This window comes from Anopheles gambiae, chromosome 2, assembly GCF_943734735.2.
Source record: "Anopheles gambiae chromosome 2, idAnoGambNW_F1_1, whole genome shotgun sequence".
NCBI lineage: Eukaryota > Metazoa > Arthropoda > Insecta > Diptera > Culicidae > Anopheles > Anopheles gambiae.
In genome coordinates this window covers 88,306,768-88,331,845 of record NC_064601.1, presented here as the reverse complement: position 1 = coordinate 88,331,845, position 25,078 = coordinate 88,306,768, and the positions used below count along the sequence as shown (strand labels likewise).

The following is a 25,078-nucleotide window of genomic DNA, read 5'->3' as shown; positions in this document are numbered from 1 at the left end:
CATAAGAAAACCCGTTATTAAATTTAACGCAGCAAAAACGATTACATAGAAATGATAGTAGCCATTCAAGTAAGAAATGAGAGAAACCAAGGTTCTTGAGTTTAGCAATGAGCAGTAAATGGGGGATTTTATCGAATGCAAACTCAACAAGATTAGTGGTGGTGGAGTGGCCAGCCATGAAACCATGCTGATTTGGAATAATCTATGATTTCACCATTTCCATGAGAGGAAAACGAATAACAGATTCAAATACTTTACTGAATGCAGACAAAATAGATATGCTACGTTGATTAGAGATACAACCACGATACCCATTCTTGAAAAATGGCCTTATCCATGCTTGCTCGGAAAACATTCGATTTAGTAGCCGTTTAATTTTTGTCTAATTTTTCTTACTACTTTCATTGTCGTTTGTTTGGAAAATTATAGCTAATTTGTAAATTGTACCTTTTACTATTAAATAAATGCTTGAAGGTATGCAATATTTATACCTTTCTTCCTTTGGTAACCTGCTTACGGTTGAGTACGTCATACTGAGCAAGGTTGCGATTTTTAAAAAGGGTCATCCAAGCAAGAATGGGATAAAATATCTCGCAGCTTATTTTAAATTGAAGTACCATGCTGAGGTCTTTTTGTTCAAAGCTCCTTTCAGTATTCAATCGTCTAACATTTTCTCCTTAGAATGCATCTAACACGCAGAAATCCGATTGTCAATTTACAAACTTAGCTGCTCTCGACTGAGAAAGATTGTTTTCTATACTTCTGTAAAGTGTGCGTTTGGTTACAGCACTTTCATTACACTTCTTAACGATAAGTTCAGTCATCACGGTATCTTTTAAAATAGAAGAAGAAAAAACTCACAACTGCACCCAGCAGGCAGTTAACGAGAAAGTAAACCGAATTGCAGGATCATCCCGTTTAAAACTGGCGCCGGTGACTGTGTGGCGATGAGTTTGTTCACCAACAGAATTCAACAGTCACCAAAAATTCTGTAAAGACACACACACACACACACATTGATGGCGTGGAAAATGTGTTGAGAGCAGCTCGTTTAGCTATCCAAGCCCCGATCCGATGGAGGGGAAAAAGTTGGTCTCTTCAATTGCGTTCCAAGCGAATCTCTACAACGGAGTGTAAAGTTTTGCAACTTTCTGCACTTTTCGCCGAGGCAGCCATTTGTAAGTGTGTGTATGTGTGTGTCTATGTGTGTATGGCGATTATTTATGTTTGTACCACCGATCGTTGGAAGCTGCGCGAAGTTTTCTACCCAAGAAAAACGCTTTCTTGTGCACTTTCCATGTTGACTTTGTGTCGGAGGGTTTTATCACGGGGAAAACGGGACGCGTTTTTGCATTCGCGTATCGCACAATTTGCAGCTCGTGCTTGTGTGTGTGTGTATGTGTGTTGTCTCACGCCTTGCGCTGGTTACAGCGAGAAACAATCGTGTAGCGAAATTCAAACCACCCAACCCCGAACGCCAATCTTCGGGGCAGGCAAAACAAAAGCCGGAGACATGTTGTAAAACGAGCAAACGATTGTTACGAGTGTCCTGGCCGCCGAAATCATGCTGATGATGGTGCATGGTGATGACGGGCGAGGTGGTAAGATTGTTTTTGTTTATCACGTCTTTCCCAATTGCTGACTCGATCGCAGCTGCACACGGCGACTCGTGGTGGAAAAGTTTTCCACGCCCGCACGGATGAAATTGTTTACCGCTTGGTCGCGAGTGATTTACCGTCCGGAAATGAGAGAAATATTGAATAGAACCGTGCTGTGGCAGGACAGACGACAAAGGTGGATTATTATTTTTTGTGAGATTAAACGGTTTTAAGTGTTGTTTGATGATTCGGTGGATTTCTTAGCAATGGATGATATGATTTATTGGGCATTGCTCGTTAGTATCTCTTTTCTGCATTCTTTTCATGCGTTTTCCATACGAATCAGCACTGGATTGCAGTTCGTTCTAACTGGGGAAAACATACTATTACAATGTCTTATCTTGCTCAATACCCAAACCAAATCAGTTTTAGTAGGAAAGTATCATTTTTTTATTACTGTGCTCAGTGGCGGATTTAGGGTATCGGGGGCCCTAAGCGGTAAAATAAGTTTAGGCCCCCTGTTGGGACAACTCACCGTAATTGTTTACTGGCGAGGGGGGGGGGGGGGGGGGTGGGGGAGGGGGAGGGGTTATGATCCTTTGACTACCCATAAACTTCATTTATCTATTTATTTATTAATAATTTAATTTATTTATTTAGGTGTTCAACACCTAATCCCTAACTTATTTCACCAACAACTGCCTGAATCCGGTGTCGCCAAAATTGGAAATCAATAAAATATTCTCTTTAAATATGTTGGTCGTTAAATTCAAATCAAAGTGATAAGACCATGTATGGAATTGCCTTGTTACAGCTAGTAACGGCTCATTGTATCCATATAAGGTATGCCTGCTCTCACCAACAAACAAGTTATGAGAGCGAAGAGGTCCCGAAGGCACGTATATGTTGCTCTTCTCGAAGAAACAACGTCTAGGGTAAATGTACCTATAGTGGTGGTAGTACCAATAGTGGTGCTATTGCTCTAAAATGCGGTTCATAGGGCAAATTAAAAGTAATTAAGTTATTTTCGTCAATGTGAAAAGTTTTTTAGCCTTTTACAAAGGGTTTAAAAGTTAAATGGGGCCATTCCGTTACTTAGTGACCGGAAAATCCATTATTTTGTGAAATGTGTCAACATTTTTCCAAAATCCTTAGGATTTCATAACGAAACTCATATTTCTGTTAACGTTCTAAATGATCACATACCCACGCAATTACTAGTTTTTCAACATGACTGTTATGGAATGTTATTGTTTTACTAAAATTATTTGCATTTTGACCATATTTATGCATTTTTAAGTGTTTTTTACCATAGTGCCATTATAGGTACACAAAACAGGCATGTTCCTATAGTGGTTATAGTTATAAAATCAATGAAAACAGGTCGTTTTAGATTTTTTCGAGGAAATTTTTGACATGTCGTACTGTTTTCACTAAAATAAGCAACAGAAATGAGTTTTATTTAGGTAATTTACCAAAAACAGGCCAAAATTCGCTTATCTGGCTGAATCAAAAATTGACTTCAAATCAAGCACACTCTTCCGGGTGTTGGTTGATGACAGGTGTGATGCAGTACTTTAGTGAATAGTTTCATCAATCAAATTTATACATTTTTTTATGATCAAATTACGCAAGAAACCAATATTATGGCAGTAATCGTTGCTATTCACACGAAAACATCTTCAAAACTAAGTTATATTGATATTATACACTGTTTTGAGGCATCCTTGTTTACCACCACTATAGGAACACAATACGACGACTATAGGAACCATACCACCATTATAGGTACAACGAAGCAATCACAAAAATATGTATTTTTTCGTAAATTTGATGTGTTTCATGGTAAAAATGGTTGCGATTGCGAAGATAAAACATATTCCAATTGCTATGTGTTAAAATATTCAGAAATTGTCGTTCCTGACACTTTAAATCCATTAAAACACATCGGTACCTCTACAAATTGCACCACTATTGGTACATTTACCCTAATTCGTTTTTTAAACGAATATTATTGCAACAAATACACATTGGTTTACCTTAAAACGGTGTTCGAGCGTCTATAGGCCAAGCAGAAGGCAACGCGAGCGATAACTTGACATGACTGTAAGTCCTCTGAATTGGTCGCATTATAAAGCAAGTCTTGTAAACTGCCATTGTATTGCCTCTATTATTTTGAGCATCGTAGTGCAATTCGGGAACCAAAGTACTGAGCAGTACATCACCCAGCAGCACACACAAGACAAGTAAACAACGACATAAGACTTAAGACATAAGTACATTATCGGAATTGTCGAAAGATAAAACCTAGCATCTTGTATGCCTTGTTAACAGTGTAAATGGAAATTTAAACTAGAGTACAGTGTAACACCTAGATCACAAACTTCCTGATGACGATCTAACACGCTGCCTAATAACGAATAATTATATTTGATCGTTTTGTCAAGTCTATGAAACGATATAATAACAAAAAATTATCTAGATCATTTTTAGACATCAAGTACCAAAAACGAAGTATGACTCTCTTCATCCATAAGGCCTCTATTGGGTATAGAAGTTCTCGATGTGACTGCTGTACACACTGTTGTATGTGCTGGAATTACCGGTCTGACAGCTGCCAACTTAGTGTGTTTACCGCTAATCGCTCCGAATTTATCCACGATTTTATCCGTGTAATCGGTTTTCGCTCTAACCGATTTTAGTTTTGCTGAGTCCATAAGTGCAGTTCCCGCGATCCTAGTATTGTTTTCCTGACGATAACTACTGTGTTCACGATATTTTCGGCTTCTATTCGTGGCTCCTTCGACGTTCATCCGCAGCTTGCATCTAAAATGGAGGACGTGTGTCATGCATGTTCTGATGCACTGGGCCCGGTTGAAGGCTCAATTACGTGCCTGTATTGTGAGGGTACTTACCATCTGGCGTGCACGAAAGTGCCCATATCAGTGATCGACGAAGTGAAAAGGATGCCTTCGCTGCACTGGAGTTGCATTGCGTGTACTAATGCGATTGGTAATCCGCGAAGCAAAGTGTTTAAGGGTACGGGTATGCAAGTTGGCTTTCAAGCCGCCCTCACAGCTGCCGTTGAAGCAATGAAGTCCAGCTTAGTCCCACCGGTAGTGCAAGAGATTCGGGATGGCTTTGCCGGATTCGCCGCGTCCCACTCAGCATCCTTCCAGCACTGCAACCAATTTCCCCCGGATGCACTTCCTAACGGAAAAAGACGGAGATTATTCCGCGAAGTAGTTGCATCCTCGGATACCATGTTTGTTGACAGTGCAGCAACCTCAAACATCACAAATACCAACAACACACACCGGATCGATCGACCTTCACTACCACCTATTATAACAGGCACCAATACTACCTCAGTTCCTATACCAACTGTGTCACAAATACCAAAAACTGAATACCTGTGGCTGCACCTATCAAGACTGGCTGCATCCGTCACCACTGAACAAGTTATCTCGATGGTGAGTTCGCAGCTGGACACCCCAGACGTAATCGCTTTTAGCCTATTAAAAGCTGGAACGGTTCCTAACTCCCTGAGTGCGATAACATTCAAGGTCAGGATCCCCGCTGTCCTTCGTAGCAAGGCGCTTAACGCAGCCTCTTGGCCGGCCGGGCTCGGTGTGCGTGAGTTCATCTCGCTCCCGCCGCGATCTCTTCTATCACGCACACATCACACGAACACTTACATATCACTACCGCAACAATCCCGCACTCAACATTCTCCGGTAGCGCCACAGCCCTGCACTCAGCTCTCACCTTTACCACAACAGTCTCGCATCCAGCACAACAATCCTTACTCACCTGCACTTATCCGTGAACCTTCGCAGACACAAGCTGAACACTCACCAACCGATATGAATCGCACTCTCACTTCACCTACTCTTCCGTCCACATCACGAGCAAAAACGCGTCAAACTACAATGGCTCAATTTTTTCCGAAGTAACCGCACCACAGCAGCGCAGTCATATGGTACTCACACGGTCCGAGCAATCTCTTCGACAACACAGACACTCATCATACACTCACCATCTACGATAAGCTCCGTCATCTCCAACATACCAGCTACTAACACTTCATTACATCAAGCACCCAGCGATCAAGCGACGCGTATAACCGTGTTTTATCAAAATGTGCGTGGTCTGCGCTCTAAAGCCGATGAGTTCCGCTTATCGGTAATGGAGACTGAATACGATGTATTGGTGCTTACCGAAACCTGGCTTGATCCCTCTATTCCCACCGCTCTCTTGTTTGGTGATGAGTATCGTATTTACCGTTGTGACCGAGATACCACCAATAGCTCTCACTCTCGCGGGGGTGGTGTTCTAATTGCATGCAGTGTTTCCCTCTCGTCGTACGCGAATCATGTGCTGTGCCAGACACTCGAGGTAACATGCATCTGCATTCAGCTAAGCAACCATCGTTTGTATATTGCTGCAGTCTATCTTCCACCAAATCACAGCACAGACGAGACGAAAATAAAGGAATTGCTAAAATGGGTCAATGAAATTTGCGCCTCCTTATGTCCGGATGATAGATTTTTACTCATCGGTGACTTTAATCAGCCTACTCTCTCTTGGTCACCTGCACCTGTCGAACAAGATACGGCTTTTAGTTTTTTCGAGCCTCATACTCAATCAGCACGATGTGCCCAATTAATTGACGGATTGCACCTGAACGCTTTATATCAACTCAACAACAACAAAAACTATCTGAACAGAACTCTTGATCTGATTTATGCAAATTGGCCAGCTGCTTCAGCCTCATCGTCCATACGGACCTCTGATACCCCCCTACTACCGGTCGACCACCATCATCCACCATTGGAGTTCAATCTCAACATTGATACTCCTACCACCCAACTACCATCTAATGTTGCGGAAAGGCGGCTCGATTTTAGTCGTATTAATTTGCCTAAGCTCGAGAGATTGATCTCACAATATGACGAATTTTTTGACTGCTCGATCTTTTTAACTCTTGACCATGCTGTCGATGATTACTCTCAGTTTATGCGAACGGCACTTAACGAATGCGTCCCCGTCAAAACGCCGCATCGAGGTCCGGCCTGGGGTGACCGCACACTACGTACACTGAAAAGAGCGAAACGTGCTGCATATCGTAACTCGCGCGATCGAAGGTGTCCCGCTTTGCGGGTTTACTACAATAGCGTCCACGCACTTTATCGACGTTATAACAGAATCTGCCACCGCAGGTACCTACGTATTATAGAAAAAAAGCTGCGCGTGCATCCTCAACACTTCTGGACCTACGCAAACAATAAGCGCAAATCTTCCGGTTTCCCATGTTTGATCCGCTACAAGGGGAACCGAGCTTGCACACTCCCAGATATGTGCGATTTGTTTGCTACACGTTTTAAGGACACTTTTGTTTCTGAAAACATGCACCCCGAGGCTCTTCATGCTGCACTTTCTAACACACCCGCAGATGCACTTCGTCCCATGCTTCCGGTCATTAATACCTCGTCAGTCACCCGCGCCATAGACCGCATAAAGATGTCCTACACCGCCGGCCCTGATGGCATCCCGGCAGTGATCCTGAAAAAGTGCACTGCGTCGATTGCTCCAATACTAGTAAAAATCTTCAAGGAATCACTACGTTCATGCACCTTTCCTGTCTCCTGGAAGGTCTCATGGTTAACACCAATCCATAAGAAAGGCTGCAAGAATGAGGCTTCTAACTATCGGGGCATTACATCGCTAGGGGCCATCGCAAAAGTGCTTGAGCTGCTTGTTTATGAACCGTTACTGGCCTCTGCCCGCAATTACATCAGCCCGAATCAGCACGGATTTGTCCCTAACAGATCAACAACCACAAACCTTATGCAATTCGTCAGTAGCTGCCATAAATCCATTGATGCTCGCCTTCAAGTAGATGTCATTTACACCGATTTAAAAGCCGCCTTCGATAGGATATCTCACGTCATATTACTAGCAAAACTCGACAGACTCGGCCTCCCAGATCCCCTAGTTGCTTGGCTGAGATCATACCTAATGGGCCGCACTTATTCCGTTAGGATGGGGCCCCATTTATCTAGATCCCTCCGTGCATCTTCTGGCGTCCCTCAAGGCAGCAATCTGGGACCTTTACTATTTGTCCTTTATATAAATGATGTCTCCACGATCCTTCCTGCGGATAATCACCTGCTCTATGCGGACGACACCAAAATCTTTCGGCAAATCCAGGGACCAGACGACCATCGCATACTCCAGGCTTCACTAGAAGAATTCGATAACTGGTGCACGCGAAACTCCTTAACCATTTGTGTTGATAAGTGTGTTACCATCACCATCAGCCGTTCGCGCTCTCCAGTGCATTTCGACTACACGCTAAACGGGCAAACTTTGCAGAGAGTCGATTGTGTCAAGGACTTGGGTGTTTTCGTCGACGCGAGACTCACGTTTGAGCAACACCTTGATCACGTTGTGACAAGATGCAGTCAATTGTTAGGCTTAGTCGTTAACATGACTCGCGAGCTCTCTGACCCAATCTGCACCAAAACTCTTTATTGTGCTCTTATTCGATCAGTGCTGGAGTATGGCAGCGTTGTGTGGTGGCCCTCCTCTGCTCGGGGGGTTGCGCGCTTGGAGTCCATCCAGCGTAGGGCTACCCGTTTCGCGCTCCGTTCGTGGGGCAGCAACAACGACTACACAACAAGGTGTTTGTTGCTCGGGTTACCCCAACTCGACGACCGAATACGAAATGCTAGGCTGGCTTTTATCGTTGGGCTTCTCAATGGTAGCATCGACTGTCCGGTTTTGCTCTCGTCGATACAGCTGTACGTGCCTGCAAGAACTCTCCGCCCTCGGGCGATGCTGGCCATCCCAGAGACAAGGACCGCCTTCGCCTCCCGAGACCCGTTTTTGCGTATATGTCTTGCTCTGAATGCGGAATCTGATGCGTATGAGCCCGGCATGACGATGGCAAATGTGTTGAGTCGCATTAATTTACTTCGCGCCTCTCGCCAGAATCTTTAGCGTCCTTGTAATTGTTATTGTTGTTATTATTGTGTTATTGTAACGCGTGTGACTATTTTTGTTATATTCCTATTGTACCCTTACATATATCGAGAGGGCTTATGAGGTCCGTCGATCATTTAATAAATATACAAATATACAAATATTACCATCCACGGGCCCCCTAAAGTGACGGGGCCCCCCGCGGCCGCTCAGTCCGCGTACCGTTAAATCCGCCACTGACTGTGCTGCACACAAACTCGTGGTATGGTTGCTATAGCATGTCCTATGATGTTTCTTTAGGGGCGGTTGCAAAAAAACGGATTTTAACAACAACACATGTGACTATGTCAGCTTGTTTGATATGAACAGCTAATAACGATATAAATTGCTGGTATACTGAAGCACTTATCTTCTTCTATTTGCCGTAGGACCGACCTATACAGACTTTCGAAACTTAATTCATTTACCACACAGCTGGATAGTCTATCTTTGCTACGCTACGGTGGGACGATCCATTTTAGGCTTGAACTCCTGACGGGCATGTTATTGAGTCGTTTGAGTTGACGACTGTACCATATGGCCACCACGCACTTATGTATTATTTAATTGGAATAAAAGTGTGGTTGTTAGTAACTTGAATTGATCATTTGATGAAAATAATAAATTTAGCACTACAGTCTTTGCCCAAGTTACGCGAATAATGCGTTCCGGAGATATTCGCGTAAGTCGAATATCACATTTTACAGCCAAAATTTACTTGAATAACAATGGTTATTATTTTTTTTGTGATGTGATATTTTGAAAAAAGTACAAATTACTTTTCATTTGAAAATTGATGGAGAAAATTGTACTGATTTGACATTTAAACTGTTAAAATAAAAATTCACGTGACTCGAGCTCGCGCAACAACTTTGTTTTGTACTTCCAATGTCTCTATTTTACTCAGCTACATATGGGACTGTTGGCATTTTCTTTGATAACAATATGAAATCAGTTTGCGTGATTTTTATGCGTTACAAAACCACCTACAGCACTACAACAATACCCTAATAGAATCAACAGAACGAACTGTTTGAGCTAATTAAATGTTTTCGGCCACCATAGGAAAACTTAGGTTTTTTTTTGTATCTATAAAGGCCCTTTAAATTTCAAACCCTCATAAGCCAGAAAAGATAAAAAAATACGAAAAAAGATGCATCTATTTTTATTCAACCTATTTTTGTAAAAGTATTTTAGTAACCAAGAAGCATTTTTCACTTGTCACACCATTAGTAGAAAATCTCATTATTTCTCATATAAGTGAATACTTATAATTAATTAATTCTAAAATCAATCCGCAATTTTTCATATCATGTCTTGATAGTTTGGGGAATTTTTCGAAATCCGGATTTTCCATACCGCTTTTGCATTTTTTGCTTGTTGATTGAATTGTCAGTCATCCATAGAATCGTTCAATTAAAAAAAAACTAACATGCCAACTAAAAAGCGTTCAACTATCGAGATCCGTCGGTAATTAAATTTCTAGAAAGTTCAGTCAAGCAACAAAGTCTTGTGATGAAAAAATCCAATATCATGTTCTTTGTCGGCGTTGTATTAATTGAGGGAATTCTGAGAAAATTTCAAACAAAATATAGAAAAACTTTGTTTAGGTTCCCGTAACGTTATGTGATATCAATGCCGTTGTGTCGATGATGTACTGTACGCCTTTGTTTGAGCGTTTTCCCTATAATTTAATACCTAAAACCAAGTTACCTCCTATCCAAGGCTAGTATGAAATTCAAAAGCATTATGATAGTAAAAACTTTGGTATCAGTTGATGACTGGTAACGTTCGATTAAGTCGTTTCCAAGGCTTTTTGTTCCATATTTCTATCGGCAAACATTAATGGATTCAGAAAATTGTTTTCTTTTGTTTAGCAAATATGCACGAATCCATTAAACCGTACGAATCCTGCAGCAATTATGCCAAAAAGAGCCAAATTCATTTACCCAAATGAAGCTTACAACTTTAAAACGCAGTTTCAAAAGTCTCTTATTCCGAACGCGCACACACAAACTTTCACCTGTTCATTTCCGCAACAGCACACACAGTAAAACGAATCAACTAAAACCGGGAAACGGGAGGGAATATATCAATGTGAAACCGTGCCCCTCCCCGCCCATGAGCAAACACTATTTTCCCGCACCGTAGCACAATATTGGAATTTTACACGTTCGGGTAGACGGGAAATTCGGTGGCTTCATTCGGTGCTTATTGACTTTGGTAACCGAACGCCAAACGCCACAGTGACCTAGCCGGTGTGTGCGTGTGTTTTTGACTGGCACCTAGCGTTTCGTATCGACGAAACGGGGGGGTGCATGTTGCACATAATTGGCGGTTTTTGTGCCGGTGCGTATTAATGCGTGTCGCGTGTGGCGTGAGTTATGGCTTTGATTAGCAGTCCTGGGGAGGAGTGGGCGTGTTGATATGGTAGAACAGCTTTTTCACATGCAATCTCGGCTTTCTCCGTTTTTTGGCGAATCCTATTTGGCGCCATCGAGGGTAAAATGGGGAAACCAAACTGTAGTCGTTAGGTTTAGCCGTTGTATATAAGAGGTAGCGCTGTTGTTCAATTCTACGCATTTTGCAAACGATATGTAATGTGAATTGCATACTGATAGGAGTATTACTGTATTTATTCGATGTTCAACACAAAGCGCCTAAATGTATGTAAATTAATTGACATTTCAATTATATTCTATGAAAAGACCTCGTTAACCAGCTTGAAAACAGTATGAAACACGGTATGTCAGCGTGAATGTACTGTAAAGCGCTTTTGCTCTCCTCGATGCACACAATCACATGCCAAGCCGCTGCCACACAACTGCAGTGCAGCCCTCAAAAACCGCATGTCGGTGCAGATTTGCTTTCGTACCCACGGGGCAGCAAGGGTGTGCGTGTACGGTAAACAGTATTTGCGGCTTACATCCGAATAAACAACACCCAGCCCCTTGAGCTCACCCCAACAGTGGCCGAGAGTAGCCGCATCGAAAACCACATGTCCACACACAATCACATACATAAACAAACACACGGATGCCGGTCAAACGAAACCCAAAGCATGGTGCAACTTCTCATGCCGCGCACAGACTCCCAATTTCCGATTTCCCCGTTCGATTGAACTTTCCCTGAGTTGAATTGGGTTCTCAGTTGGCTTCGTTTTTCCCACCTTTTCCCACCATCTGCAACGGAGCGGGTTGGACTGTTCGGGGGTTTACGCGAGGAGTAACACAAAAGTGGACACTCTTTCTCTCGCCTTTTCACTCTCTAATCGATGTGCCGGTTCGGTGCACTTTATTTGACTTTCCGGTCTATTGGGCACTGTAAAAGTTCCGGGGCAGGAGCACGGGATCACGGTTGACTTTTGGGGCTTCCGCTATTTGTTCCGGGTCCGGGTTCAATCGAGGTCGACCTGAGACGTCGAGGTGTCGCTGTGGTATAATTAATTACATTTTTTTGCACGGCTGGCTTCTAAACTTTTAACCCATCGAAATGGTTGGGATTGATGAGTTAATTTGTGCGAATTGGAACGCAATTGGAAATGGTTTCTCGTGGGAAGTGGTGCGTGATGGGATGATTGGACATTTTGACACAGTTAGAAACGGTCATAGACCTATTTTGTCGGTAAAAGTAAGTTAGTTGGTTCAGTTTATTTACGTTGAGAAAGGGTTAAGAATTCAAAAATTGTTTTTTTTTTACCCAAATTAACCAATTAGCATGATTTAGAATGTTTTGTCATTAAACTACGCTGATGGAAATGTAATGCTCTAGCATAAGCTTCTATTGACCAAATTTGCACTGAAGGTAAGTAAAAACGTTTCATTACATACATTTTTCATGCCACATGCCACAAAAAAGACGTTTCGTACTCCGATTTGCATAACATTAGGCGAAGTTTTAAACTTAAAAACAATACCATTCATTGCTTGCCTTAAACGATTGCATATTCAAGACAGCTCAAAAGCTAACAACAATGTAGGTATAATATTTTCAATAGCTTTAATACATCCTTCATTGTCACCCCTCCCTCCAGCTGCACGTCCCGCAAGGTTGCGTGGTGAAGAACATCCGCATCAAGCAGAAGCTGGCCCGATTGCGCCATCAGCAGCGCATGCTGGCGCAGCATCTTCAGCATCTGGAGGAGTCGCCCAACGCGAGTCCGGCACTGATTCGCCAACAGCATCAGCGTTACAGTAAGTAACACTAGACACTCGTGCCACCGTTCTCAAGCACATTGTGCCATTGACCTTGACAGTTTAAGAAGCCGCGCGAAATATGAAACGCACATGTCGATAGAAACTGCTCCTTAAACACGTTTTCCAACGGAGCAAGGTTAACGCGGCTCTAATCTACCCTCTTTTCCCTCTTTTCCCAGATAATCTGCTTCGCTACTACTCCTCGTGGGATAAGGTTTCGGCGGCGGTGGCGGCTACTTCCAGGCCACCGTATTTCGATCAGGACGGTGCTTCACCGTCGTCCTTGAGGGCCATCCACTTGCCCCAGCGGCCACTGCAGCCACATCCTACCGAGCCGATGAGTGCATCCCATTATCAGCAACTTTATCATCAGCAGCAGCAGCATCATCAGCATCACATGCAGCAACAGCCACGTCGCTGGCTGAAAAAGCGCAGCCGACCACACGCACAAGAAAAGAATAGCGATGAAGGGAAAACCGAGGAGTAAGGGAGTCTATTTCGAAAAAGGAAGAAACACTATTTCTAACCGTCTTACCTCAACCAGTCAGTACGATTCCAAACTAGCTGATGGTCTTCTTTTTTTAATTAATTTAATTGTCGATAAATATCCTTTATGTTATATCAACAGCTTGTCTCTAAACGTAAGCCTATAAGAATAATAAACGCTTTCTAATCTCGAATGACTACGATTTCCTCGCAAGCAACAAGTTGCATTACCCGAATATTCTCCTAAATGTATGCAATTTGCAACACACCAAGTCGGCTTTTAGCTTTACCAATATTCTCCATGGTTCATATCCTCATTGCGATAGAAAGATAAATAAAGCAACACTATTGTAGTGCATTAAACGGCATTGTAAACCCTTCTTAACAGCGTATCGATTAGATTGGAAAGTAATAAAAATAAAATAAAAACAAACGAAACTTACCGCTCCGTTGTCGTACACCTGTGATCCTGAGAGTCATGCCTGTTTCGGATATCATCAAGCTCATTCACCCAAGACTTGGCTGGCATGTTTGTTTTTCGTGTGTTCCATTTTGTCTGAAATTCATTTCACCATTGGTTTCGTTTTATTGATATTTGAATGGCCGAACCATCGTCCATCGTGTACCATCGGTGGACGGTGAACGCTCTATACAGACATGGTTCAGCTCGTCCGGGTTCGGGATGTTCTTTCCTGCCTGCCCCAAACCTGTCCCTGCCCGGACAAGTGTTGAATTTTCCAAAGGAATAGCTGTTGAAAGTAGGGGAGGGGATTGCAGCACTATCGTTACATTTAAACCACAAAACTAAAGCCTTTGTTTGCCCTACGATCGCTAAGCTGCTGCTGCACACTACTTTGGTTCAATCTGTTACTTCCTCCTGTCCAGCATAAGAGTTACATTCTAACGGACAGCTGGTCTAAGCTTGCCCATCCGTGTTTCCAGTGTCGGAGAATTATGCTTAAAACAGACGAAACACAAGCTGTTAACGTAGCAATTCCAGTTGGAAAGCATACTTTAAGGCGCTGATTTAAAAAAAGCAGCGCTATTTACAAAGTATGCAATCGAGAGAACAAACCATTTTGTTTCTGCTGTGTGATAAGAGACTGGTATCTTACTTTTCTTTTTTTTTTTGTCAATTTGGGCATGTTATTATTTTGTGTAGAAAATTTCTCTTTTCTGCAATTCATCTTATCATCAAATATTTTCCTCTGCTCATCTCAATTGAGACATATTGTTTTGCATGTTTGTTTGGAAATAATGTTCAAATTCCGCGTAAGATGCTATTTACATACACGCCACCGGCCAAAGAACAAACAGAAATTGCTACCATCACTGTCTGTCGTGTATATTGATTTGGGGTTTTTTGATTAAACCTTTCATCCACCGAATGATAATCGCTCGCCAAAACTCGCACCGCAATGTGTGTTTTGCTTTAATATACTGAATTGCTTACGACTAAAAATCCTTATCAAACTAAACCTCAGGATCTGTATATGTACGACTTGATATTTGCTTGTTATGTATAATCTCCCTCTACAACTCACCTCGCGAGCAGGGGTGTGAGTGGGTGTGCAAGCAAGAACGCTGCCGGGTGTGATGAAAGCGTGCACTCAGAAGTAATGGTTCCTCCTTTTTCAACGTAATTTCACACACATTCGGTCTCGTATTACTTGCTCCCTTTTATTTGCATCCCCTTTTCACGGCTCAGTTGTATAGCATAAACTCTTGCATTATTGTATTCCACTTATTCAAGCACCGCGCTGGCCTTGGTGGCGACGTAAAAAGCTTTTGTTTTGCCTACCTTGCGTTTTGCTTGTTTGCTGTCCACAAAAACTTGCTCAATGCCAAACGGTACCTACGAAAAACCTGCTTGCTCTAGTCTTCTTGTAAAATATGCACACCTCTCCAATCTGTACAATGCGGCGGAGTGCACGCTATACCGTGCTGCCTGGTCCTGGTGATGGCCACGATCTGTTTTAGAAGTAGAACCGATTGTACAGTATCGGTAGCTGGAAGTGCGACTGTGCCGTTGGTTGCTGCTGCTGGTCGGGGTTCACGTTCACGACGATCTTAAAGACGCACTTGCTCTTCCATTCCGCGTCATCGTGTGCTTCGTACGTGATTAGATGACTGCCGGCACCAAAGTCCGTTCCGGGGCTCTGTTTTTGTTTTATGTAATGAAAATAGATTTTGGATGAAAAATTAAATTTTTAGATTATGAACCATACTTAAGATATTAGGCGCCTAAAGGTATGCACAAATAAAACTTTTATGCTTATTATAAGTTTTTTTCGAATCAAATACGGAATTTAAATGATATGGTCATTGTTTTTCAGTGAAAGCAATTAAGATTATCTGGAAGTGCTGTTAAGCGTTAAAATATGACATTTCAGTAGAACTTTCAAGTCTTTTTTTATGTAGACTATTTTTTTTTATGAGTGACGACTACTATTGTACGTGTTTGTGGGATTCTCTGTCTTAAAATGTTTTATAATAATTTAGCTACCAAAATACTTTCCATTGTTAAAAATGTACGGAATAATGATATGAAATAATTTAAAATAATTTTAATTCCAATTGCCAATTTACAACATTGCGTACTTTTAGGCGACAAAGGAATGTATTTGTTGTTTATTTATAAACTCTAAGGTGATGGTTTTAAAATAATTTGTTTTATCAATTAATTGCATATTTCATTGCATGTTTTACTTAATTCAACGTATGATTGTTATTAGAATAGTGTTTAAGCAAATAAACTTACAGGTAAGCCTGCTTACTTTTTTTTCAATGCGTAATGCATATCTTTAGGCGTTTCAATCGCCGAACGGAGTAATTCAAAACATTTACTTGCCTCTTAAGGATAGGGATTAAGCGAGAAGAATTACTTACATTCGATTTTGTGATCGTAACTACACCGACATTGTCCGAAAAGACCGGCTCCTCCCAGGTCGCTTTTACGCTCTGATGCCGTCCCTCGATCGTGTACACCTGCGTGTCCGGACAGAAGTCAACACGGGGTGGCGAGCCAGCTGCACGTAGAAGGGAAAGAAAACACAACACCAAACATCACACATTTAGCTTACCGCTATGATCATAGATAGACACACACACAGAGTAGTCAGCGTGGGGAATACATACGCAGCACGTTGATGAGGAAGTTACATTCGGTGTGCAGCTTCGAGACGGGATGTCGAGCAGTGTAGCTGACGTTAAGGCTTCCGAGCGCTAGCGAGAAGCTGTCCTTCTTCACCCAGTCCGGTTCAACCTGCACGTCCCGCTCCCAGCTGACGTCCGTTTCCGGTCGCCGCAGCCGTACCGTTGTGGTTTCGGTTTCGTTCGGGTGCAGCTCCACATTAACGCTAGAGGGACAGATCAGCTTCGGTTGTGGGTATCCTATTGGGAGTAGGAAGTGGTTAGGCAAGCAAGCAATTCAATAAATGAAATTGAAAAAAGTAGACCGAGCTCTCGAATTGAATAATTAATTTTGAATTAAATGTGTATTGCTATTGACTATCAATCATACAAACCCCAATCCGAACTTTACCAAACATAGCTGTAGAGGCTCTTTAACCAACCAGATGAGATTTTGTTTTGCTAGTCGAGCACACTTGACCGTTTAAATGTTTGTTTTAAATATCAATCAACCCTTGTATAAACAAGCATAAATAAATAGGTGTACTGTCAAACATCACACTTTTAAATTGATCGTGAAATTAATTCCCCAAAGGTCACACTCAATAATTTACCCTAATTGGAAAAAGCGTTTCCACTAACAATCGATTTGATTGTTTGAAAATTGAAACAAATTGCAGCGACCGGCAGCTCTTAAATTGCGGCTCATAATGGACGCACAAATTGATATCACCATCGGCCAATTAAAGTGCTCTTTATAACCACGCGGTTTTGCTCCGGCTGCCAACACTCCGCATTTCCGAACCAACCCCCAACTTCTCGCTCCATCGTTTAATAAGCGTTCGCTTGAATGGAAAACCACCGCGCTGCGTAATTATCATGACATTATGATGCAAAAGCTAGCGGGAAACAGAAAAAAAGAAATAACGATTCGGGCTCATGTTGTTCCCCTCCCTTCCAGAGTTAAAAATGTTGCAGTGTTTGGTGTTGAAATTGAAGAGTGATTTAAAAAACAAAAACAAAAAAAAAAAAGAAATGCGGACAAAACAAACAACCATACCCGGGGCGAGATGAAAAGAAGACTGCAACTCTAGCTGGTGTGACCCGATTTTTGCATGTTGCAACCCGCAGCCGCAACCAATTATGCATATCTGCACACTGTGTGGTGCGCATATCTTCGAGCGAGCGCGCAATCTACTTACGTATGCAGGTGCCATTCTCGTCGCCAATCCATTCGCCGGCGGTGCCACAGATTTTCGAAAACTTGCCCTCCAACCGGTACCCGGTGGGACACTTCAGGATGCACTGGCTGCCGGGCCGGTTGGTAATCTTGAGGCTGCCCCCGTTCGGGCCGTCCGCAATTTCGTCGATCGGCCGGCTGCACTCGAGGTAACCGTGCCGGGGCGGAAACAGTGGCGGGCACGCAATATCGGCTAGCCGGAGCGAGTCGTTCAGTACTGGGGAGAGAAAGAGAGAAAAAAGAGATAGAGTGTTAAGACGTTTTGCTCTTAGGTGGATACAATTGTTACGTGGGCTATTAGATGTTCCGATATGCTGTACGTTTTTTTTTCAAAGAGTTGAAACGAATATTCAACGAATTGCAACAGAAATGAAGAATTGAACGGTGGGTCACGTAACAAGGAAAGAATCGCTACCGTACTGTCGTTTGATGTGATTTCTGAGAAGAGATTTAATTATGGCCGTCGTACAGAGACGTGCTTTTATGCAGGATGCGCCATTGAACCGTTGAATTTAGGCTTGAGTGAGTTTTGGTAGAAGATTTACACTAAAAATAGTGCCTTTGCTTTACTCAATTATTGGTATTATTTAAGAAGTATAAAAAAAAACAATTAGTTTGCTTGCGAGTAACTTCTTTTCACTAGATCAAGCTTTTAATAGAAAAAATTCATTAGATCAAAGTATTCATACTTTGAGAAAATTTCATTCCTTCTAACGGTAATATTTACCATTATCGATGTTTATTATTTTTCTATTTATGACCTCAATATGCACGTTTCAGATTCGAACTAGACGAGCCAAGTGTTTAAAATATAATTTTGAAGTTATATGTTCGGCATGCCTAATCGCACTTTTATTTTTATTTTTTTTTAAAGACACACAATCAATAACACACAATTACATTGCGGCACAACTAGTTTGAAGCGTTGAAGCGCCTGACAGTATGCACTATATTTTTAAAAAAATCAGTAAGCCTGTTTTATAACGCCTACAAGTATGCTACATAAACTGTTCAATGCTTAAAATTGCACAGATCCAACATCTATACGATATAATAACTATTTTATCGGTGAGAGATTAATAAGTAATCAATATTGCATGAATATTGTAACACTTTCAGGTATTAAGATGTTATAGGTACTTTTCTTTACTTTTTGTATAACATGTAAGGTTGTGGTTACGTATAATGATATCCATTACCCCTAAGGTTATGCAATATAGGGTTTTCCAAGTCACTTTTGAATGTGTACAAAATTATTCATGACATCCAAGATGTTTTCCAACAGCTGTCAAATGATTGATTTGCGTCAAAATGAAATTTCAATTTCAACACATGATTTTCAACACATAACAAAGAACTGTCAAACTCAATCCAGCTTGAGTCATGTTGAAAATCATGCTGAGGAAATTAAACATTATGATGATGGAAATGAATTGATGTGGATTAACATGTTGCACGCGGTGAATAACAATGTTTAGCGGAACTTGGGGCAAGTGTGCCACCTTAAGCATTTCAAGTTATAACTCACTAAAACGTGTTTTTCAAAAGCCGATTTAAATCTCATAACCATTTTACATCTATTTCCTCACTTATAAATGAGTTTCGCTTGAAAAAAGTGCAAATGAAACAGTTTTTGAAGCGTTTTAAAAAGGGTCCAAAAAGACGTTGTTTTTTGGGCTATGGGGCAAGAGTGCCACTCGTATGGGGCAAGACGGCCACCTGTTTAAAATAGCCGTATTTCTTAGATAATAGGAAATTATTACGTTTGTACCACTAGTGTATGTATTCCTACATGTATTTAGTCACCAATGAACCCTTTTTGACCACCAACTGTACCACAATATGGTTTGTTACTGTTCTGTTTTTCTGGCGTGGAATCCGCTCACAATAGCGCACCATTCCGCAGCATGCTACAACAATGTTTACATTTTTGACAGCTCGCGCCTATGAAAGATGGTGGCACACTTGCCCCAAACAGAGATGTCACACTTGCCCCAAAAGTTGTAACTTTTTTAATATTGAATTTTTCAGTGACAAAAAGAAAGTTTTTTTCAACTAACCCCACAAAAAATTTCACGTTTTCTCAGCTATACGGTGGTGTAAATATTTTCTCGGTTGATTGTTGGCATGATTTTTGAGAGCTTATTTGATTGGATTCAAAAATTATAATATTCTGCTCAATTTTGAAACTCAATATAAATCAGTTCAAAACAATGGGGAATATCGATTGGTCTATATGAAATTCGGCTCAGTATACCTAGTCATTGGAAAGGAACCAACTGTATACACAATTGATCATTAAACTTAAGTTTTTAAGGAAAAATGCTTGGTGGCACTCTTGCCCCGTATAGCACACTTGCCCCAAATTCCGCTACATTAGAAAGTGACTTGGAAAACTTCTTAATAATAAATTAATAATTTGAACTAGTTTTGATTCAGTAATTGCGGCGTACTACATACATTGTTGTTTCAAAAATCATTTGTTTTATGAGCTACAATTATGTCCAGTATAAGAGCACTTTAAAGCTGCTATCTTTAGCGTCAACATTCGTCTGCCATGACGCTTTCCACTAAAACTCCATCACCTTCGTGAAATTCCAGCTTGTCAATGGTGCACCCAAAAATGAGCCCCAATTCCATGGAAATGAAATTTACCCATCATCAACCATTAGCCAAGTTTCAGCAAACTACTCAACCCCAATCCGAAATCATCAAACCGACACCGACAATCGACTCCTTCAAACTTTGGACGACGTTTCGATGAAATATGACTCCATTAAAGTTCTGGTCCGAGCCTCCATTCCCGCACCCTTCCGGCACTGCGGCCGGCACACAGAACACCTGTTCGATCGTTCGCATTGCTCGTACCTCACGATCCTTTCCGTCCAGTTGAAGCATGTGCGGGAGTAATTTATGCTGAAGTGAACTTAATTAAAATATTTCACCAACAGCACTTTGACCACCGGACACCACCACCCTCGAGCCTAGCCACTCGAGGAAAACGAAGAAAAAAAAAGTTATCGGAACTTTGCTGCCATTCACCGTCCAAAATTAGATTCGGGCTCTTATGGGATCGCCCGGTATCTTTTTTCTTTTTGCTCACTGTTGTGTAACTTTCCACCGGGACTAATTATACGCCATTTAGACGCTTTCACAGTTTCTTGGGAAGCGTCCTTCACTTTTCGGTTCATTCTTGGCCGCACAAATGCTACGATCACGTGTCAGTTGATTGTCATTCTTGGAGGGCTCTTTTCACAAATCTCTCACCCTAAGAAGGTTGATGTTATTGCGGGTTTTTTTTTGTTCTCCTACTTGAGCTTCCAACCTTTCGGAATGTTTTAAAGCCCTGCAACATGGTTTAACTGTGTCATTCCTCAATGTAGCAGCAACCAAAATCACCATTAATTCATTTTCCGTCAACAAAGCCCCACGGTAGACACTTATATTATCGCTAAATCGTAGCAAATCCGCGAAATCGCACCAACCACCGCCTGGCCGAAGCTTATCGTCAGCAGCAAAGCCCCGGAGTGTCGGCCCTGCCATGCGGAACCTCGACCCAGCACCGAGACGATCATGGTGTGAAAATTTGCATTTTTAATCAAAATTCCATTCATTATCGTTCATTAATTTTACGCTTTACACTGTGCCCTTCGCTCGGCATTCACTCGGGCACGGGCGGGTCAAGCGCACGAGGGGGGAAGATATTTTTTACGGTATTTTCTTTGAGTTCGCTTTTTTCTGGACTTTTGGCCTCCATCGTCCTTTCTTTGGTGAGGCGCTGGAATGGACAAACTGGAAAAATAAACCAGCCTTCCTTTAATACATTCAATTCATCGAAATTTGCTGCGGCGTTTCCGTGTTGAATTTCGTGAACAATTCGAGAAATATTTTGTGCAAAACATTTATAAACTCTCACCACGATTCCGTTAAAGGAGCGTGTTTTTGTGGAAGAAATGGGTGTTTGCAATCACACTTCTGTCCCAAAAATGTGACCGCAAATAAACGCAATTTTTTTCATTCGTCCCATTTTACAAAACGAACGCTGTAATTACTGTTTGCCTGGGGTAGGAAGTTTGTGCGGAATACGTTTTGCCTAATGAGCCGTACGCAGCCCAGTTGAGACCTTTGGCCGGCACGAACGCGGGACAAGAAGCGGCCAAAATGCGATGCTGTGACCTGCCTGGTACACGTACACGAACGCATTGCGCATTGCGAAAGAAAGTGTTTGCTTCATTAAAAACACTATTCTCAAAACTTTTCCCTTTCCTTTTTTTCCGGCCATCTGTGGCGGCGCCGGTGAAAAGGTAAACTTAAAATAATTCAATTAATTTTAAAGCATGCCCATGGCCCCCTCGCAAACCGAAAGCATCGTTTCCACCTCATTGTGCTTTTTGGATTTTTCGCCGAGATAAGCACGGGTGGGTGTGTGTGTGTGTCCCCGTCACTCGACCTCGCTGTGCACATTAATGAGTCGGCTTTTGGACTCGACACGTGCCGTCTCTTTACATTTAATTTCCATCCCAAGCACGCCGAAGCTATCAATTTCGATTGCCCAAACAAAACGTGTCCGGCAATGGGGAGAAAATGGAAAGTGATTTCCGATTTGTGTAAACGTTTCTACTGCAGCACAGCAGCAATTTTGAAGCGCGACCGAAAAGAAGATATAATTGTTACTGTGTACCGGAGTGGCTCTTATCAAATCGTCTGTTTTCCGGCTTTGCTCTGTGTTCGGCTTGCTCTGTGTTCGGCTTGCTCGAGGTTTGATTTCCGTTTCACATTTATCACCGTCTTCGCCGGCGCGAAGTGGACCGCTTTTGTGACATTAAATAAGTGGCTCCCGGGGACGCGTTAAGTGAAAATTGACATTCGGGCAGCGCCCGCCGGCTCGTGATGGTTAAAAATCATGATCTTCGTTTTTAAAATGCTTGCCCTTTTTAGGGAAGGGTCGGAAGGAGGTGGAGGATGGGTTAATATTCTTCTATTCATTTCCATTGTCCTTTCCGTTGTCATTTGTCAAGGGCCGTTTGTTGGCTCGTCGGTTCGATTGCCTTTGCAAACGGAAGCTTTCGCTGGAGACGGCGAAAGGGAAGTTTAATTAACAAAATTCATGACGCACAAAACGGAACTCACTACTGTTGAGAGTAAATAAAGGATATTTTTAATTAATATCCCTTCCACAAAGCAAAATCCACCATCATCATCATCTTTGGTAGATCTTTGGCAGCAACGCTTGTTATCCATTCATCTCTCGTTCGTCTGCCCTTTCATCTCTTTTACACAGGTCCCCTTGTCGTCGGGGTAATGGGGAGGTTCTAATCGTGTCGCATCGTAAATTTAAATGCCATCACTATTGTAAGCTAATTTGTCAACTCAACTGCCTTGTGAGCGAGCACAATGGACAGTCCCGATTCGAATGTGCATGTCTAAGCAAAACGATAGCTGTCTCTGTGTGTGTGTGTGGGTCCTTCTTGAAGATGAAGACCAAAGCCACCAGGGGGCTCCTTCTCAGAAGAGCCACCTTTAATGATGTAATATTTTATCTCATTTCCAGCTCGGATGGAGAAGTGTTTCCTTCAGCGTTTTGTTGCCATCCTCCATGGCAGGCTGGGAAATAAATCAAGCCCTCCCTGGGAGGGAGGAGAGCTACGAGCGGTCGAGCGGGGGAAGGCCATTGAGCTTCGGTTTCATCTCAAGCAGAGTTGAGTGGTTGTTATCTCATATCTTGATATTAAGCGGAGCGGGAACCAAAACCGAACCCATCTTAATACACTGCTGGGTTTCGTGCGTTGTCGTAGCGAAGCGATGATTAAGATGTTCGAGCGCCGGCAGCTTCTGCTTCAAGCCAATGCGGCACGCATCGGATATGTTGCATTATATGCGTGTGCGCTGGAGTCTTGCCGGTTTGTGCTTCCGGGTGATAAATTTTGGTTCCGGTTGCGTGCTAAAGTTTTCACACCCCTACGCCGCTCGAAGGATGAACAACGGGCACGCGGGGTTGGGAAAAAGGGGGAACGATTTCCATTAACGTGCGTGTCGTAAATCAATGAGCGCTGGGCTATCAAGCGGTAATTAGATTATGATAAATGTTAATATAATTGTTCCGCTGCTAGTGAGTTTCCGATCGTTGCGAGGGGGGAAGGCACTTCTGCGGGAGTGCATTGACATACGCGGATGTGCCGGGTTGGTAGTGTAGCATTCGATGCTAATGCTTGCCAAACACTGTTTGTGCGTCATGTGTGTCCGGTGGGCAACACGACAATCTGGTTTGCTGTCTCGGTGTTAAGCGCTTGCTGTTTGAAGGAAGGCTGGAGAGGGCACAAGGGTACGTAATGCTGTGGCATGTTCACACTTACCGAGACAGGAACGCTTGTCGGCGTCCAGCTTGAAGCCGTACTTGCACGAGCAGTAGTAGCTTCCGTCACTGTTGATACAATGCTGCTGACATCCGCCATTTGCGACGCTACACTCCTTCGTATCTGTGGTGTTTTTGGGAAAGAGAGAGATACAGAGAGTAGAAGTTAGTTATGGCAAAACATTTCCTTCGAAACAAGGAGGCGAATCGGGTTACATCCTTTATCGTGTTACCCGTTAGCAAAGGTTAACAAGTGTGTGAGTTATCGTTGGCGCAGCAAGTCTAGATATAAGCGTAACATTTAAGTATTGACAATCAAGTTTATTTGATTGATCTATGAAGTAGATGACTGTAAAGATATATTGCCCATTGAATACGACATTCTGTAGTCTTCGAAACACAGGTTCGAATCTTGGTTATTACATCATCAAATTAATCATTTTCTATGTGATTCATTTCATAATTACCTTTGCACCAATGCAATTCGAATGATTTTTTTTATTTATCCAATACTTAAATGTTTAGACTCATGAAAAAATATTGTTTTTTTTTCAACCCATGCTTATTTTGCAATATAAAGCTGGATAATAAATGCGCAGGTATCTATCAGTCGTACGTTTTCCATATAAAAGCGAATATGCCATTATAGATGTACAGGAGGCTCTATACTTGACAGTTCTTTATAATGATTGCAAATTGTACTGATTCGACCCAACAATTGTTAAATTTAAATTAAATTCCTTATTGGACCTGTTTAAAAAAAAAAACAAAAATAATAAAAAAGGCACAACATTGTGATCTTCATTCAGAATCATATTGAATAATTAATTTTCGTTATAATTAAGGCTCAAACCTAACACGTCAAGTAAAATCAAACGAAAATTTTATATATTATGGGTGAAAATGGCGAGAATCATCTTACGCGGAAATTCAAGATCCGGTGTTTTTTTTCGGTTCGCATTAATAGCGTATCTCGGGGACAACCTGTATGTTTACGTTTTATGTATTACAGGGTTTACCTAGCCAATCCGGCATCGTCAAAGCGTAA

General features: G+C 42.1%; 2 protein-coding genes across 3 annotated transcripts in view; one reads left to right on the top strand and one right to left on the bottom strand.

Moving 5' to 3' along the window:
- The window catches only part of LOC1276384 (fibrillin-2), a 116,485-nt gene extending 102,985 nt beyond the window's left edge, over positions 1-13,500 (top strand). The window contains exons 12-13 of the mRNA XM_061645169.1: positions 12,658-12,817; positions 13,000-13,500. Coding sequence (XP_061501153.1) covers positions 12,658-12,817; positions 13,000-13,307 — 468 coding nt within the window. The 3' untranslated portion in view covers positions 13,308-13,500. The remainder of the gene's footprint in view (positions 1-12,657; positions 12,818-12,999) is intronic.
- Positions 13,501-13,836: 336 nt separating this feature from the next.
- LOC1276382 (uncharacterized) overlaps positions 13,837-25,078 on the bottom strand; it is a 117,467-nt gene continuing 106,225 nt past the window's right edge. For both annotated transcript variants that reach the window (XM_061645176.1, XM_061645177.1), the window contains 5 exons: positions 24,032-24,154; positions 17,641-17,895; positions 16,445-16,699; positions 16,196-16,335; positions 13,837-15,465 (listed from right to left, as the gene is read on the bottom strand). In XM_061645176.1, coding sequence (XP_061501160.1) covers positions 15,283-15,465; positions 16,196-16,335; positions 16,445-16,699; positions 17,641-17,895; positions 24,032-24,154 — 956 coding nt within the window. In that variant the 3' untranslated portion in view covers positions 13,837-15,282. The remainder of the gene's footprint in view (positions 15,466-16,195; positions 16,336-16,444; positions 16,700-17,640; positions 17,896-24,031; positions 24,155-25,078) is intronic.